At 51.5% G+C, this 18,397-nt stretch overlaps 1 protein-coding gene across 1 annotated transcript; it reads right to left on the bottom strand.

Moving 5' to 3' along the window:
• On the bottom strand, positions 1-11,680 carry LOC147084859 (uncharacterized; the record flags this gene model as incomplete). Its single annotated transcript, XM_085979353.1, has 4 exons — positions 1-4; positions 9,413-9,847; positions 10,712-11,213; positions 11,605-11,680. Coding segments are annotated over 4 exons (1,017 nt in total), but the record flags the coding sequence as incomplete, so codon positions are not given.
• Positions 11,681-18,397: the final 6,717 nt, after the last annotated feature.

Here is an 18,397-nt window from a genome sequence, read left to right as displayed (position 1 = left end):
TTAACTGGAAAACATTAGAGATGTGACAGGTTCTTAAGCAGGTGCAGGGGCAGGGAAAGCAGGGAGGAGAGCATCACAGAACACAGAAACCCCACAGTGCAGATAGAGGCCATTTCGGCCCATCGAGCCTGCACCGACACATGTCCCACCCGATCCCCGTAACCCCTACACCAACACATATCCCACCCTATCCCCGTAACCCCAAGTATTTAATCCCCCTAACACTAAGGGTCAATTTATCATAGCCAATCAACCTAACCCGCACATCTTTGGACTGTGGGAGGAAACCGGAGCACCCGGAGAAAACCCACGCAAACACGGGGAGAATGTGCAAACTCCACACAGACAGTCGCCCGAGGCCGGATTCGAACCCGGGTCCCTGGCGCTGTGAGGCAACAGTGCTAACCACTATGCCACCGTGCTGCCCCGCAGGAAAGAACAAAAGGGAAGATCTGTGATAGGGTGGACGGCAGGATAGATTAAATGACAAACGGCGTGATGGTGCGAGGCGAGAGGAGATGGTAACAGGACAATTTAAGAAACAGAAGATGGGTCTAGAAGAGGTCTAAATGGGAACGGCAGAAACACCAACAGCTGATGTCCGAAAAAATGCGGGCAGAGGTTATGGTTTGAAATTGTTGAACTCAGTGTTGAGTCCTGAAGACTGTAAAGTGCCTAATCGGAAGATGAGGTGCTGCTCCTCGAGCTCACGCTGAGCTTCGTTGGAACAATGCAAGAGGCCGAGGACGGAGAGGTCAGAGTGGGAGTGGAGCTTCTTCCCGCCCCGCATCCTGTAAGGACTCTATTCCGTTCTCCCAGTTTCTCCGTCTCCGCCGCATCTGTTCTGATGATGCCACCTTCCGTACCAGTGCTTCCGATATGTCTTCCTTCTTCCTCAACCGAGGATCCCCCTCTACCGTGGTTGACACGGCCCTCGACCGTGTCCGTTCCCCTCCCTCCCAGAACCACTATAGGGTTCCCCTTGTCCTCACCTTTCACCCCACCAGCCACCACATTCAATGGATCATCCTCCACCATTTCCACCACCTCCAGCGTGATCGCACCACTAAACACATCTTCCCCTCCCCTCCCCTGTGCACAGTGCTCCAAGTGTGGTTTAACCAAGGTATATGTAGACCAGAACTGTGCACAGTGCTCCAAGTGTGGTCTAACCAAGGTATATGGAGAACAGAACTGTGCACAGTGCTCCAAGTGTGGTCTAACCAAGGTATATGGAGACCAGAACTGTGCACAGTGCTCCAAGTGTGGTCTAACCGAGGTATATGGAGACCAGAACTGTGCACAGTGCTCCAAGTGTGGTGTAACCAAGGTATATGGGTACCAGAACTGTGCACAGTGCTCCATGGTCTAACCTAGGTATATGGAGACCAGGACTGTGCACAGTGCTCCAAGTGTGGGCTAACCAAGTTATATGGAGACCAGAACTGTGCACAGTGCTCCGTGGTCTAACCAAGGTATATGGAGACCAGAACTGTGCACAGTGCTCCAAGCGTGGTCTAACCAAGGTAGATGGAGACCAGAACTGTGCACAGTGCTCCAAGTGTGGTCTAACCCAGGTATATGGAGACCAGAACTGTGCACAGTGCTCCAAGTGTGGTCTAACCAAGGGATGTGGAGACCAGAACTGTGCACAGTGCTCCAAGTGTGGTCTAACCAAGGTAGATGGAGACCAGAACTGTGCACAGTGCTCCAAGTGTGGTCTAATCAAGGTATATGGAGACCAGAACTGTGCACGGTGCTCCAAGTGTGGCCTAACCAAGGTATATGGAGACCAGAACTGTGCACAGTGCTCCAAGTGTGGTCTAACCCAGGTATATGGAGACCAGAACTGTGCATAGTGCTCCAAGTGTGGTCTAAACAAGGTATATGGAGACCAGAACTGTGCACAGTGCTCCAAGTGTGGTCTAACCAAGGTATATGGAGAACAGAGCTGTGCACAGTGCTCCAAGTGTGGTCTAACCAAGGTATATGGAGACCAGAACTGTGCACAGTGCTCCAAGTGTGGTCTAACCGAGGTATATGGAGACCAGGACTGTGCACAGTGCTCCAAGTGTGATCTAACGAAGGTATATGGAGACCAGAACTGTGCACAGTGATCCAAGTGTGGTCTAACCAAGGTACATGGAGACCAGAACTGTGCACAGTGCTCCAAGTGTGGTCTATCCAAAGTATACAGAGACCAGAACTGTGCACAGTGCTCCAAGTGTGGTCTAACCAAGGTATAAGGGGACCAGAACTGTGCACAGTGCTCCAAGTGTGGTCTAACCCAGGTATATAGAGACCAGGACTGTGCACAGTGCTCCAAGTGTGGTCTAACCAAGGTATATGGAGACCGGAACTGTGCATAGTGCTCCAAGTGTAGTCTAACCAAGGTAGATGGAGACCAGAACTGTGCACAGTGCTCCAAGTGTGGTCTAATCAAGGTGTATGGAGACCAGAACTGTGCACGGTGCTCCAAGTGTGGCCTAACCAAGGTATGTGGAGACCAGAACTGTGCACAGTGCTCCAAGTGTGGTCTAACCAAGGTATATGGAGACCAGAACTGTGCACAGTGCTCCAAGTGTGGTCTAACCCAGGTATATGGAGACCAGAACTGTGCACAGTGCTCCAAATGTGGTCTAATCAAGGTATATGGAGACCAGAACTGTGGACGGCACTCCAAGTGTGGTCTAAGCAAGGTATATGGAGACCAGAACTGTGCACAATGCTCCAAGTGTGGTCTAACCAAGGTGTATGGAGACCAGAACTGTGCACAGTGCTCAAAGTGTGGTCTAATCGAGGTATATGGAGACCAGAACTGTGCACAGTGCTCCAAGTGTGGTCTAACCAAGGTATATGGGGACCAGAACTGTGCACAGTGCTCCAAGTGTGGTCTAACCAAGGTATATGGAGACCAGAGCTGTGCACAGTGCTCCAAGTGTGGTCTAACCAAGGGATGTGGAGACCAGAACTGTGCACAGTGCTCCAAGTGTGGTCTAACCAAGGTAGATGGAGACCAGAACTGTACACAGTGCTCCAAGTGTAGTCTAACCAAGGTAGATGGAGACCAGAACTGTGCACAGTGCTCCAAGTGTGGTCTAATCAAGGTATATGGAGACCAGAACTGTGCACGGTGCTCCAAGTGTGGCCTAACCAAGGTATATGGAGACCAGAACTGTGCGCAGTGCTCCAAGTGTGGTCTAATCAAGGTATATGGAGACCAGAACTGTGCATAGTGCTCCAAGTGTGGTCTGAACAAGGTATATGGAGACCAGAACTGTGGACGGTGTTCCAAGTGTGGCCTAACCAAGGTATATGGAGACCAGAACTGTGCACAGTGCTCCAAGTGTGGTCTAACCCAGGTATATGGAGACCGGAACTGTGCATAGTGCTCCAAGTGTGGTCTAATCAAGGTATATGGAGACCAGAACTGTGCACAGTGCTCCAAGTGTGGTCTAACCAAGGTATATGGAGAGCAGAACTGTGCACAGTGCTCCAAATGTGGTCTAACCAAGGTATATGGAGACCAGAACTGTGCACAGTGCTCCAAGTGTGGTCTGACCAAGGTATATGGAGACCAGTACTGTGCACAGTGCTCCAAGTTTGGTCTGATCAAGGTATATGGAGACCAGAACTGTACACAGTGCTCCAAGTGTAGTCTAACCAAGGTATATGGAGACCAGAACTGTGCACAGTGCTCCAAGTGTAGTCTAACCAAGGTATATGGAGACCAGAACTGTGCACAGTGCTCCAAGTGTGGTCTAACCAATGTTCTCTGAGTTTAACATAACGTCTCTGTTTTTCAATTCTATTCCTCTCGAAATAACCCTAATGCTTGGTTTGCAATTTTGAACAATCTTGTTAACCTGCGTCGCGACTTTTAGTGACCCCCCTCTGTTTGGAGACAGAATATCGTTGAGTTTGAATGGTTCTGACACATGCTTGGCGTAGACTCTCCCAGCAATCGTTACGTTGCTGTGGGAGAGGGGCATACAGAGGGTGGAGGGTCTGCTCTCCCCCCTCAGCCAGTGGGGGATGCAGTGCTTGCGAATTACCACGTGGGCGGAGAGATAGCCCGGGGAGCATGGGTGTGGGGGGGGAGCGGGGGGCGGTGGGGGGTGAGGTGGGGAACTTAACCTGGAGACGGTTACAGGATAGGGAGGGGGCGAGGGCCATGGAGGGATTTGAATACAAGGATGAGAATTGTAGGACTGGAGGAGGTTACAGAGATAGGGAGGGAGCGAGGGCCATGGAGGGATTTGAACAGGAGGATGAGAATTGTAGGGCTGGAGGAGGTAACCGAGATAGGGAGGGGGTGAGGGCCACGGAGGGATTTGAACAGGAGGATGAGAATTGTAGAGGCTGGAGGAGGTTACAGAGATAGGGAGGAGGCGAGGGCCATGGAGGGATTTGAACAGGAGGATGAGAATTGTAGGGGCTGGAGGAGGTTACAGAGATAGGGAGGGGCGAGGGGCCATGGAGGGATTTGAACAGGAGGATGAGAATTGTAGGGCTGGAGGAGGTTACAGAGATAGGGAGGGGCCGAGGCCATGGAGGAATTTGAACAGGAGGATGAGAATTGTAGAGCTGGAGGAGGTTACAGAGATAGGGAGGGGGCGAGAGCCATGGAGGGATTTGAACAGGAGGATGAGAATTGTAGGGCTGGAGGAGGTTACAGAGATAGGGAGGGGGCAAGGGCCATAGAGGGATTTGAACAGGAGGATGAGAATTGTAGGGGCTCGAGTAGGTTACAGAGATAGGGAGGGGGCGAGGGCCATGGAGGGATTTGAACAGGAGGATGAGAATTGTAGGGCTGGAGGAGGTTACAGAGATAGGGAGTGGGCGAGGGGCCATGGAGGGATTTGAACAGGAGGATGAGAATTGTAGAGCTGGAGGAGGTTACAGAGATAGGGAGGGGGTGAGGGCCATGGAGGGATTTGAACAGTAGGATGAGAATTGTAGGGGCTGGAGGAGGTTACAGAGATAGGGAGGGGGCGAGGGGCCATGGAGGGATTTGAACAGGAGGATGAGAATTTTGAAATCGAGGTGTTGCCGGACCGGGAGCCAGTGTCGGTCAGTGAGCACAGGGGGTGATGGGCGAACGGGACTCGGTGCGACTTAGGACACGGGGGCAGTGGGCGATTTTAAACAATCGCTGGTTGAGCCACTTCGCGTTGAGTGGGTGGAAAACGAGTCTTTGTCTACATCTCTTGGGACATCTCCTGGGTGTCACTCTATCACCATGGGAACTGTCAGGATAGCAAGGAGACAGAGACAGACGTAGATAGAGTGACAGAGATGGAGAAAACAGGCACAGACACAGAGATAGACGGGAACACAGTAAGAGAGACAAACAGGAGACACAGTGAGAGAGACAGACGGAGACACACTGAGAGAGACAGACGGAGACACAATGAGAGAGACAGACAGACACAGTGAGAGAGACAGACGGAGACAAAGTGAGAGAGACAGACGGAGACACAGTGAGGGAGACAGACGGGAGACACAGTGAGAGAGACAGACGGGGACACAGACAGTTGGAGACACAGAGACAGACGGACACACAGTGAGAGAGACAGACGGAGACACAGTGAGAGAGACAGACGGAGACACATTGAGCGAGACAGACGGAGACACAGTGAGAGAGACAGACGGAGACACAGTGAGAGAAACAGACAGAGACAGTGAGAGAGACAGACAGAGATACAGTGAGAGAAACAGACGGAGACACAGTGAGAGAGACAGACGGAGACACTGAGAGAGACAGACGGAGACACAGTGAGAGAGACAGACGGAGAACAGTGAGAGAGACAGACGGAGACAGTGAGAGAGACAGATGGAGACACAGTGAGAGACACAGACAGAGACAGTGAGAGAGACAGACAGAGAAACAGTGAGAGAGACAGACGGAGACACAGTGAGAGAGACAGATGGAGACACAGTGAGAGAGACAGACGGAGACACAGTGAGAGAGACAGACGGAGACACGGTGAGAGAGACAGACGGAGACACAGTGAGAGAGACAGACGGAGACACAGTGAGAGAGACAGACGGAGACACAGTGAGAGAGACAGACGGGAGACACAGTGAGAGAGACAGACGGAGACAGAGTGAGAGAGACAGACGGAGACACAGTGAGAGAGACAGATGGAGACACAGTGAGAGAGACAGACGGAGGCACAGTGAGAGAGACAGACGGAGACACAGTGAGAGAGACAGACAGAGGCACAGAGAGAGAGACAGACGGAGACACAGTGAGAGAGACAGATGGAGACACAGTGAGAGAGACAGACGGAGACACAGTGAGAGAGACAGACGGAGACTCAGTGAGAGAGACAGACAGAGACTCAGTGAGAGAGACAGACGGAGACACACGGAGAGAGACAGACGGAGACACACTGAGAGAGACAGATGGAGACACAGTGAGAGAGACAGACGGAGACGCAGTGAGAGAGACAGATGGAGACACATTGAGAGAGACAGACGGAGACACAGTGAGAGACACAAATGGAGACACAGTGAGAGAGACATACGGGAGACACAGTGAGAGAGACAGATGGAGACACAATGAGAGAGACAGACAGAGACACAGTGAGAGAGACAGACGGGAGACACAGTGAGAGAGACAGACGGAGACAAAGTGAGAGAGACAGATGGAGACACAGTGAGAGAGACAGACAGAGACACAGAGAGAGACAGACGGAGACACAGTGAGAGAGACAGACTGAGACACAGTGTGAGAGACAGACAGACACAGTGAGAGAGACAGACGGAGATACAGTGAGAGAGACAGACGGAGATGCAGTGAGAGAGACAGACGGAGACACATTGAGAGAGACAGAAGGAGACACAGTGAGAGAGACAGACGGAGACACAGTGAGAGAGACAGACGGGAGACAGAGTGAGAGAGACAGATGGAGACACAATGAGAGAGACAGACGGAGACACAGTGAGAGAGACAGACGGGAGACACAGTGAGAGAGACAGACAGAGTTACAGTGAGAGAGACAGAAGGAGACACAGTGAGAGAGACAGACGGGAGACACAGTGAGAGAGACAGACGGAGACAGTGAGAGGGACAGATGGAGACACAGTGAGAGAAACAGACGGAGACACAGTGAGAGAGACAGACGGAGACAGAGTGAGAGAGACAGACGGAGACAGAGTGAGAGAGACAGACGGAGACACAGTGAGAGAGACAGACGGAGACACAGTGAGAGAGACAGACGCAGACACAGTGAGAGAGACAGACGCTGACACAGTGAGAGAGACAGACGGAGACACAGTGTGAGAGACAGACGGGAGACATAGATAGAGAGGCAGTCGGAGACAAAGTGAGAGAGACAGATGGAGACAGTGAGAGAGACAGACGGAGACACATTGAGAGAGACAGATGGAGACACAGTGAGAGAGACAGACGGAGACACAGTGAGAGAGACAGACGGAGACACAGTGAGAGAGACAGATGGAGACACATTGAGAGAGACAGATGGAGACACAGTGAGAGAGACAGACGGAGACACAGTGAGAGAGACAGACGGAGACACAGTGAGAGAGACAGATGGAGACACAGTGAGAGAGACAGACGGAGACACAGTGAGAGAGACAGACGGAGACACATTGAGAGAGACAGATGGAGACACAGCGAGAGAGACAGACAGAGACACAGTGAGTGAGACAGATGGAGACACAGTGAGAGAGACAGACGGAGACAAAGTGAGTGAGACAGACGGAGACACAGTGAGAGAGACAGACGGAGACACAGTGAGACCAGACAGACGGGAGACACAGAGAGAGAGACAGACAGAGGCACAGTGAGAGAGACAGACGGAGACACAGTGAGAGAGACAGACGGAGACACAGTGAGAGAGACAGACGGAGACAAAGTGAGTGAGACAGACGGAGACACAGTGAGAGAGACAGACGGAGACACAGTGAGAGAGACAGACGGAGACACAGTGAGAGAGACAGACGGAGACAAAGTGAGTGAGACAGACGGAGACACAGTGAGACCAGACAGACGGGAGACACAGAGAGAGAGACAGACAGAGGCACAGTGAGAGAGACAGACGGAGACACAGTGAGAGAGACAGACGGGAGACACAGTGAGAGAGACAGATGGAGACAAAGTGAGAGAGACAGACGGATACACAGTGAGAGAGACAGACGGAGACACAGTGAGAGAGACAGATGGAGACACAGTGAGAGAGACAGACGGGAGATACAGTGAGAGAGACAGACGGAGACACAGTGAGAGAGACAGACGGAGACACAGTGCGTGAGACAGACGGAGGCACAGTGAGTGAGACAGACGGAGACACAGTGAGAGAGACAGACGGAGACACAGTGAGAGAGACAGACGGAGACACAGTGAGAGAGACAGACGGAGGCACAGTGAGAGAGACAGATGGAGACACAGTGAGAGAGACAGATGGGAGACATAGAGAGAGGCAGACGGAGACACAGTGATAGAGACAGACGGAGACAGTGAGAGAGACAGACAGAGACACAGTGAGAGAGACAGACGGAGACACAGTGAGAGAGACAGACGGGGACACAGTCAGAGAGACAGACGGAGACACAGTGAGAGAGAGAGACGGAGACACAGTGAGAGAGACAGACGGAGACACAGTGAGAGGGACAGACGGGAGACACAGAGAGAGAGGCAGACGGAGACACAGTGAGAGAGACAGACGGAGACAGTGAGAGAGACGGACGGAGACACAGTGAGAGAGACAGACGGAGACAGTGAGAGGGACAGACGGAGACACAGTGAGAGAGACAGACGGAGACACAGTGAGAGAGACAGACGGAGACACAGTGAGCGAGACAGATGGGAGACACAGTGAGAGAGACAGACGGAGACACAGTGGGCGAGACAGATGGAGACACAGTGAGAGAGACAAATGGAGACAGTGAGAGAGACAGATGGAGACACAGTGAGAGAGACAGACAGAGACACAGTGGGAGAGACAGACGGGAGACACAGTGAGAGAGACAGACGAAGACACAGAAAGAGAGGCAGACGGAGACACACTGAGAGAGACAGATGGAGACAGTGAGAGAGACAGATGGAGACACAGTGAGAGAGACAGACAGAGACACAGTGAGAGAGACAGACGGAGACACAGTGAGAGAGACAGACGGGAGACACAGTGAGAGAGACAGACGGAGAAACAGTGAGAGAGACAGATGGACACACATTGAGAGAGACAGACGGAGACACAGTGAGAGAGACAGACGGAGACACAGTGAGAGGGACAGATGGGAGACACAGTGAGAGAGACAGATGGAGACACAGTGAGAGAGACAGACGGAGACACAGTGAGTGAGACAGACGGAGACACAGTGAGAGAGACTGATGGGAGACATAGAGAGAGAGGCAGACGGAGACACAGTGAGAGAGACAGACGGAGACATTGAGAGAGACAGACACAGACACAGTGAGAGAGACAGATGGAGACACAGTGAGAGAGACAGACAGAGACACAGTGAGAGAGACAGACGGAGACACAGTGAGAGAGACAGAAGGAGACACAGTGAGAGGGACAGACGGAGACACAGTGAGAGAGACAGACGGAGACAGAGTGTGAGAGACAGATGGAGACACAGTGAGAGAGACAGACGGAGACACAGTGAGAGAGACAGACGGAGACACAGTGAGAGAGACAGGCGGAGACACAGTGAGAGAGACAGACGGAGACATAGTGAGAGAGACAGAAGGAGACACAGTGAGAGAGGCAGACGGAGACACAGTGTGAGAGACAGACACAGACACAGTGAGAGAGACAGACGGAGACACAGTGAGAGAGACAGACGGAGACATTGAGAGAGACAGACACAGACACAGTGAGAGAGACAGATGGAGACACATTGAGAGAGACAGATGGAGACACAGTGAGAGAGACAGACGGAGACACAGTGAGAGAGACAGACGGAGACACAGTGAGAGAGACAGATGGAGACACAGTGAGAGAGACAGACGGAGACACAGTGAGAGAGACAGACGGAGACACATTGAGAGAGACAGATGGAGACACAGCGAGAGAGACAGACGGAGACACAGTGAGAGAGACAGATGGAGACACAGTGAGAGAGACAGACGGAGGCACAGTGAGAGAGACAGATGGGAGACACAGTGAGAGAGACAGACAGAGACACAGTGAGTGAGACAGATGGAGACACAGTGAGAGAGACAGACGGAGACAAAGTGAGTGAGACAGACGGAGACACAGTGAGAGAGACAGATGGAGACACAGTGAGACCAGACAGACGGGAGACACAGAGAGAGAGACAGACAGAGGCACAGTGAGAGAGACAGACGGAGACACAGTGAGAGAGACAGACGGAGACACAGTGAGAGAGACAGACGGAGACAAAGTGAGTGAGACAGACGGAGACGCAGTGAGAGAGACAGACGGAGACACAGTGAGAGAGACAGACGGAGACACAGTGAGAGAGACAGACGGAGACAAAGTGAGTGAGACAGACGGAGACACAGTGAGACCAGACAGACGGGAGACACAGAGAGAGAGACAGACAGAGGCACAGTGAGAGAGACAGACGGCGACACAGTGAGAGAGACAGAAGGGAGACACAGTGAGAAAGACAGACGGGAGACACAGTGAGAGAGACAGACGGAGACACAGTGAGAGAGACAGACAGAGACACAGTGAGAGAGACAGACGGAGACACAGTGAGAGAGACAGACGGGAGACACAGTGAGAGAGACAGATGGAGACAAAGTGAGAGAGACAGACGGATACACAGTGAGAGAGACAGACGGAGACACAGTGAGAGAGACAGATGGAGACACAGTGAGAGAGACAGACGGAGACACAGTGCGTGAGACAGACGGAGGCACAGTGAGTGAGACAGACGGAGACACAGTGAGAGAGACAGACAGAGACACAGTGAGAGAGACAGACGGAGACACAGTGAGAGAGACAGACGGAGGCACAGTGAGAGAGACAGATGGAGACACAGTGAGAGAGACAGATGGGAGACATAGAGAGAGGCAGACGGAGACACAGTGATAGAGACAGACGGAGACAGTGAGAGAGACAGACAGAGACACAGTGAGAGAGACAGACGGAGACACAGTGAGAGAGACAGACGGGGACACAGTGAGAGAGACAGACGGAGACACAGTGAGAGAGAGAGACGGAGACACAGTGAGAGAGACAGACGGAGACACAGTGAGAGAGACAGACGGGAGACACAGAGAGAGAGGCAGACGGAGACACAGTGAGAGAGACAGACGGAGACAGTGAGAGAGACGGACGGAGATACAGTGAGAGAGACAGACGGAGACAGTGAGAGGGACAGACGGAGACACAGTGAGAGAGACAGACGGAGACACAGTGAGAGAGACAGACGGAGACACAGTGAGCGAGACAGATGGGAGACACAGTGAGAGAGACAGACGGAGACACAGTGGGCGAGACAGATGGAGACACAGTGAGAGAGACAAATGGAGACAGTGAGAGAGACAGATGGAGACACAGTGAGAGAGACAGACAGAGACACAGTGGGAGAGACAGACGGGAGACACAGTGAGAGAGACAGACGAAGACACAGAAAGAGAGGCAGACGGAGACACACTGAGAGAGACAGATGGAGACAGTGAGAGAGACAGATGGAGACACAGTGAGAGAGACAGACAGAGACACAGTGAGAGAGACAGACGGAGACACAGTGAGAGAGACAGACGGGAGACACAGTGAGAGAGACAGACGGAGAAACAGTGAGAGAGACAGATGGACACACATTGAGAGAGACAGACGGAGACACAGTGAGAGAGACAGACGGAGACACAGTGAGAGGGACAGATGGGAGACACAGTGAGAGAGACAGATGGAGACACAGTGAGAGAGACAGACGGAGACACAGTGAGTGAGACAGACGGAGACACAGTGAGAGAGACTGATGGGAGACATAGAGAGAGAGGCAGACGGAGACACAGTGAGAGAGACAGACGGAGACATTGAGAGAGACAGACACAGACACAGTGAGAGAGACAGATGGAGACACAGTGAGAGAGACAGACAGAGACACAGTGAGAGAGACAGACGGAGACACAGTGAGAGAGACAGAAGGAGACACAGTGAGAGGGACAGACGGAGACACAGTGAGAGAGACAGACGGAGACAGAGTGTGAGAGACAGACGGAGACACAGTGAGAGAGACAGACGGAGACACAGTGAGAGAGACAGACGGAGACACAGTGAGAGAGACAGGCGGAGACACAGTGAGAGAGACAGACGGAGACATAGTGAGAGAGACAGAAGGAGACACAGTGAGAGAGACAGATGGAGACACAGTGTGAGAGACAGACACAGACACAGTGAGAGAGACAGACGGAGACACAGTGAGAGAGACAGACGGAGACACAGTGAGAGAGACAGTCGGAGACACAGTGTGAGAGACAGACACAGACACAGTGAGAGAGACAGACGGAGACACAGTGAGAGAGACAGACGGAGACACAGTGAGAGAGACAGGCGGAGACACAGTGAGAGAGACAGACGGAGACACAGTGAGAGAGACAGAAGGAGACACAGTGAGAGAGACAGACGGAGACACAGTGAGAGAGACAGAAGGAGACACAGTGAGAGAGACAGACGGAGACACAGTGAGAGAGACAGATGGAGACACAGTGAGAGAAACAGACGGAGACACAGTGAGAGAGGCAGACGGAGACACAGTGAGAGAGAGAGACTGAGACACAGTGAGAGAGAAAGAAAGACACAGTGAGAAAGACAGACGGAGACACAGTGAGAGAGACAGACGGAGACACAGTGAGAGAGACAGACGGAGACACATTGAGAGAGACAGACGGAGGCACAGTGAGAGAAACAGACGGAGACACAGTGAGAGAGACAGACGAAGACACAGTGAGAGAGACAGATGGGAGACATAGAGAGAGAGGCAGACGGAGACACAGTGAGAGAGACAGACGGAGACATTGAGAATGATAGACTCAGACACAGCGAGAGAGACAGATGGAGACACAGTGAGAGAGACAGACGGAGACACAGTGAGAGAGACAGACGGAGACACAATGAGAGAGACAGAAGGAGACACAGTGAGAGAGACAGACGGAGACACAGTGAGAGAGACAGATGGAGACACAGTGAGAGAGACAGACGGAGACACAGTGAGAGAGACAGACGGAGACACAGTGAGAGAGACAGACAGAGACACATTGAGAGAGACAGATGGGAGACACAGAGAGAGAGACAGACGGAGACACAGTGAGAGAGACAGACGGAGACACAGTGAGAGAGACAGACGGGGACACAGTGAGAGAGACAGACGGAGACACAGTGAGAGAGAGAGACGGAGACACAGTGAGAGAGAGAGACGGAGACACAATGAGAGAGACAGATGGAGACACAGTGAGAGAGACAGACGGGAGACACAGAGAGAGAGGCAGACGGAGACACAGTGAGAGAGACACACGGAGACAGTGAGAGAGACTGACGGAGACACAGTGAGAGAGACAGATGGAGACAGTGAGAGGGACAGACGGAGACACAGTGAGAGAGACAGATGGAGACACAGTGAGAGAGACAGACGGAGACACAATGAATGAGACAGACGGGAGACGCAGTGAGAGAGACAGACGGAGACACAGTGGGCGAGACAAATGGAGACACAGTGAGAGAGACAGACGGAGACACAGTGAGAGAGACAGACGGAGACACAGTGAGAGAGACAGACGGAGACAGTGAGAGAGACTGACGGAGACACTGAGAGAGACAGACGGAGACACAGTGAGAGAGACAGACGGGAGACACAGTGAGAGAGACAGACGAAGACACAGAGAGAGAGACAGACGGAGACACACTGAGAGAGACAGACGGAGACAGTGAGAGAGACAGATGGAGACACAGTGAGAGAGACAGACAGAGACACAGTGAGAGAGACAGACGGGAGACACAGTGAGAGAGACAGATGGAGAAAAAGTGAGAGAGACAGATGGACACACATTGAGAGAGACAGACGGAGACACAGTGAGAGAGACAGACGGAGACACAGTGAGAGAGACAGACGGAGACACAGTGAGAGAGACAGACTGGAGACACAGTGAGAGAGACAGATGGAGACAGTGAGAGAGACAGACGGAGACACAGTGAGAGAGACAGATGGGAGACACAGTGAGAGAGACAGACGGAAACACAGTGAGAGAGACAGACGGAGACACAGTGAGTGAGACAGACGGAGACACAGTGAGAGAGACAGATGGGAGACATAGAGAGAGAGGCAGACGGAGACACAGTGAGAGAGACAGACGGAGACATTGAGAGAGACAGACACAGACACAGTGAGAGAAACAGATGGAGACACAGTGAGAGAGACAGATGGAGACACAGTGAGAGAGACAGACGGAGACACAGTGAGAGAGAGAGACTGAGACACAGTGAGAGAGACAGAAAGGCACAGTGAGAGAGACAGACGGAGACACAGTGAGAGAGACAGACGGAGACACAGTGAGAGAGACAGACGGAGACACATTGAGAGAGACAGATGGAGACACAGTGAGAGAGACAGACGGAGACACAGTGAGAGAGACAGACGGAGACACCGTGAGAGAGACAGATGGGAGACATAGAGAGAGAGGCAGACGGAGACACAGTGAGAGAGACAGACGGAGACATTGAGAATGACAGACACAGACACAGTGAGAGAGACAGATGGAGACACAATGAGAGAGACAGACGGAGACACAGTGAGAGAGACAGACGGAGACACAGTGAGAGAGACAGAAGGAGACACAGTGAGAGAGACAGACGGAGACACAGTGAGAGAGACAGATGGAGACACAGTGAGAGAGACAGACGGAGACACCGTGAGAGAGACAGATGGGAGACAGAGAGAGTGAGACAGACGGAGACACAGTGAGAGAGACAGATGGAGACACAGTGAGAGAGACAGATGGAGGCACAGTGAGAGAGACAGACGGAGACACAGTGAGAGAGACAGATGGAGACACAGTGAGAGAGACAGGCGGAGACACAGTGAGAGAGTCAGACAGAGACACAGTGAGAGAGACAGAAGGAGACACAGTGAGAGAGACAGACGGAGACACAGTGAGAGAGACGGACGGGAGACACAGAGAGAGACAGACGGAGACACAGTGAGAGAGACAGACGGAGACACAGTGAGAGAGACAGACGGGAGACACAGTGAGAGAGACAGACGGAGACAGTGAGAGGGACAGACGGACACACTGTGAGAGAAACAGACGGAGACACAGTGAGAGAGACAGACGGAGACAGAGTGAGAGAGACAGACGGAGACACAGTGAGAGAGACAGACGGAGACACAGTCATAGAGTCATAGAGTTTTACAGCACAGAAAGAGGCCCTTCGGCCCATCGTGTCTGCGCCGCCCATCCATCCCTGTCCAGTCTAATCCCATTTTCCAGCATTTGGTCCATAGCCTTGTATGCAATGGCATTTCAAGTGCTCATCCAAATGCTTCTTGAATGTTGTGAGGGTTCCTGCCTCTACCACCCTTTTAGGCATTGAGTTCCACATTCCAACCACCATCTGGGTGAAAAAGTTCCTCCTCAAATCCCCTCTAAATCTCCTGCCCCTTACCCTGAATCTATGCCCCCTTGTTATTGACCCCCCTACTAAGGGGATAAGTTCCTCTTTGTCTACCCTATCTATGCCCCTCATCATTTTGTACACCTCAATCAGGTCCCCCCTCAGCCTTCTTTGCTCCAAGGAAAACAACCCCAGCCTGTTTAGTCTTTCTTCATAGCTGAAGCGCTCCATCCCAGGTAACATCCGGTGAATCTTCTCTGCACCCTCTCCAAAGCAATCACATCCTTCCTATAGTGAGGTGACCAGAACTGCACACAGTACTCCAGCTGTGGCCTCACCAGCGTTTTGTACAGCTCCATCATAACCTCCCTGCTCTTATATTCTATGCCTCGGCTAATGAAGGCAAGTATCCCATATGCCTTTTTAACCACCTTATCTACCTGTTCCGCTGCCTTCAGGGATCTATGTACATGTACACCAAGGTCCCTCTGACCCTCTGTACTTCCTAGGGTCCTACCACTCATTGTGTATTCCCTTGCCTTATTTGTCCGTCCAAAATGCATCACCTCGCACTTTTCAGGGTTAAATTCCATTTGCCACTTTTCCGCCCATCTGACCAACCCGTTTATATCGTCCTGTAGCCTAAGGCTTTCCTCCTCGCAATTTACCACCCCACCAATTTTCGTGTCATCTGCGAACTTACTGATCATACCTTTTACATTCTCATCCAAATCATTTATGTAGATCACAAACAACAAGGGACCCAGCACCGATCCCTGAGGTACCCCACTGGACACAGGCTTCCAGTCACAAAAGCAACCTTCGACCATCACCCTCTGCCTCCTTCCACTCAGCCAGTTTAGGATCCAACGCGCCAAGGCACCCTGGATCCCATGGGCTCTTACCTTCTTGACCAGTCTCCTATGCGGGACTTTGTCAAAAGCTTTACTGAAGTCCATGTAAACCACATCCGCAGCATTTCCCTCATCCACCCCCCTAGTCAACCCCTCGAAAAATTCAATCAGATTTGTCAGACATGATTTACCCTTGACAAAGCCATGCTGACTATCCCCGATTAATCCTTGCCTCTCCAAGTGGAGACTAATTTTGTCCCTCAGAATTTTTTCCAATAATTTCCCTACCACAGATGTTAGGCTCACTGGCCTGTAATTCCCTGGTTTATCCCTGCTACCCTTCTTGTATAATGGTACTACATTAGCTGTTCTCCAGTCCTCTGGTACATCCCCTGTGGCCAGAGAGGTTCTGAAAATTTGTGTCAGAGCCCCTGCAATCTCCTCCTTTGCCTCCCACAGCAGCCTGGGATACATCTCGTCCGGGCCTGGGGATTTATCCACTTTTTGGCCTGCTAAAACCGCTAGCACCTCCTCCCTCTCGATGCTAATATGTTCAAGTATGTCACAGTCCCCTTGCCCGATTTCTATGTCTGCATCGTCTTTCTCCATAGTGAACACAGATGCAAAAAATTCATTTAAAACCCCGCCTACATCATCTGGCTCTACACACAGATTGCCACTTTGGTCCCTAATGGGCCCTACCCTTTCCCTGGTTATCCTCTTGCCCTTAATATACTTATAAAACATCTTAGGATTTTCCTTTATTTTGCTCGCCAGTGTTATTTCATGGCCCCTCCTCGCTCTCCTAATTTCTTTTTTAAGTATGCCCCTGCACTTTTTATACTCCTCTGGGGCTTCTTCTGTCTTTAGTCTTTTGTAACTGCCAAAAGCCCCCCTTTTATTTCTAATGCATTTTTGTATATCCCTTGTCATCCAAGGTTCCCTTTGCTTGTTGGTCCCACCCTTGACCTTTACAGGAACATGGTGGCGTTGTACTCTCTCTATTTCCCTTCTGAAAGTCTCCCACTGTTTTGATGTGGATTTTCCTATAAGTAGCTGCTCCCAGTCCACTTTGGCCAGATCCTGCCTTATCATATTAAAATCGGCCTTCCCCCAATTTAGAACCCTTATTTCTGGGCCGTCTTTGTCTTTTTCCATGACCACCTTAAATCTCACCGAATTATGGTCACTGTCGCCAAAATGCTCTCCTACTGATACTTCCACCACTTGCCCGGCTACATTCCCCAGAATTAGGTCCAGTACCGCCCCCTCTCTTGTAGGACTTTCTACATGTTGGCTCAAAAAGCTCTCCTGGATGCACTTTAAGAATTCTGCACCCTCTAAGCCTTTCACACTCTATTTATATTGGGGAAATTGAAATCCCCCACTATTATTACCCTATTATTTTCACACTTCTCTGAGATTTGCCTACATATCTGTTCCTCTATCTCCCCCTGACTGTTTGGGGGCCTATAGTACACTCCCAGCAAAGTGCTTGCCCCCTTTTTGTTTTTAAGTTCTACCCACACGGCCTCATTAGAGGAACCCGCTAATATATCATCCCTCCTTACAGCAGTAATTGACTCCTTAATTAATATTGCAACACCCCCTCCCCTTTTACACCCCCCTCTGTCTCGCCTGAAGATTCTATACCCCGGAATATTGAGCTGCCAGTCCTGACCCTCCCTCAACCATGTCTCCGTGATAGCATAAATATCGTACTCCCATGTGTTCAACAACAACTTCGGTTCATCCACCTTATTTGCAAGACTCCTTGCATTAAAATAAATGCCTTCCAGCCCTGCCATATTCCCTTTTGCCTTCACATATTTGCTCTGCCTTCCCAGCTGACTTGTTTTTTCCTCTGTATTTGGCTGTAAATCACCCCCTACTATAGCTCCACTCTGTACCCCATCCCCCTGCCAAGTTAGTTTAAACCCCCCCCAGCAGTGCTAGCAAACCTCCCCGCAAGGATATTGGTTCCCC

Source organism: Somniosus microcephalus, unplaced genomic scaffold, assembly GCF_052327205.1.
Source record: "Somniosus microcephalus isolate GS21.2 unplaced genomic scaffold, FLI_Smic_1.0 unresolved_chr9, whole genome shotgun sequence".
NCBI classification, from domain to species: domain Eukaryota; kingdom Metazoa; phylum Chordata; class Chondrichthyes; order Squaliformes; family Somniosidae; genus Somniosus; species Somniosus microcephalus.
This window is presented reverse-complemented; position numbering and strand designations above follow the sequence as displayed.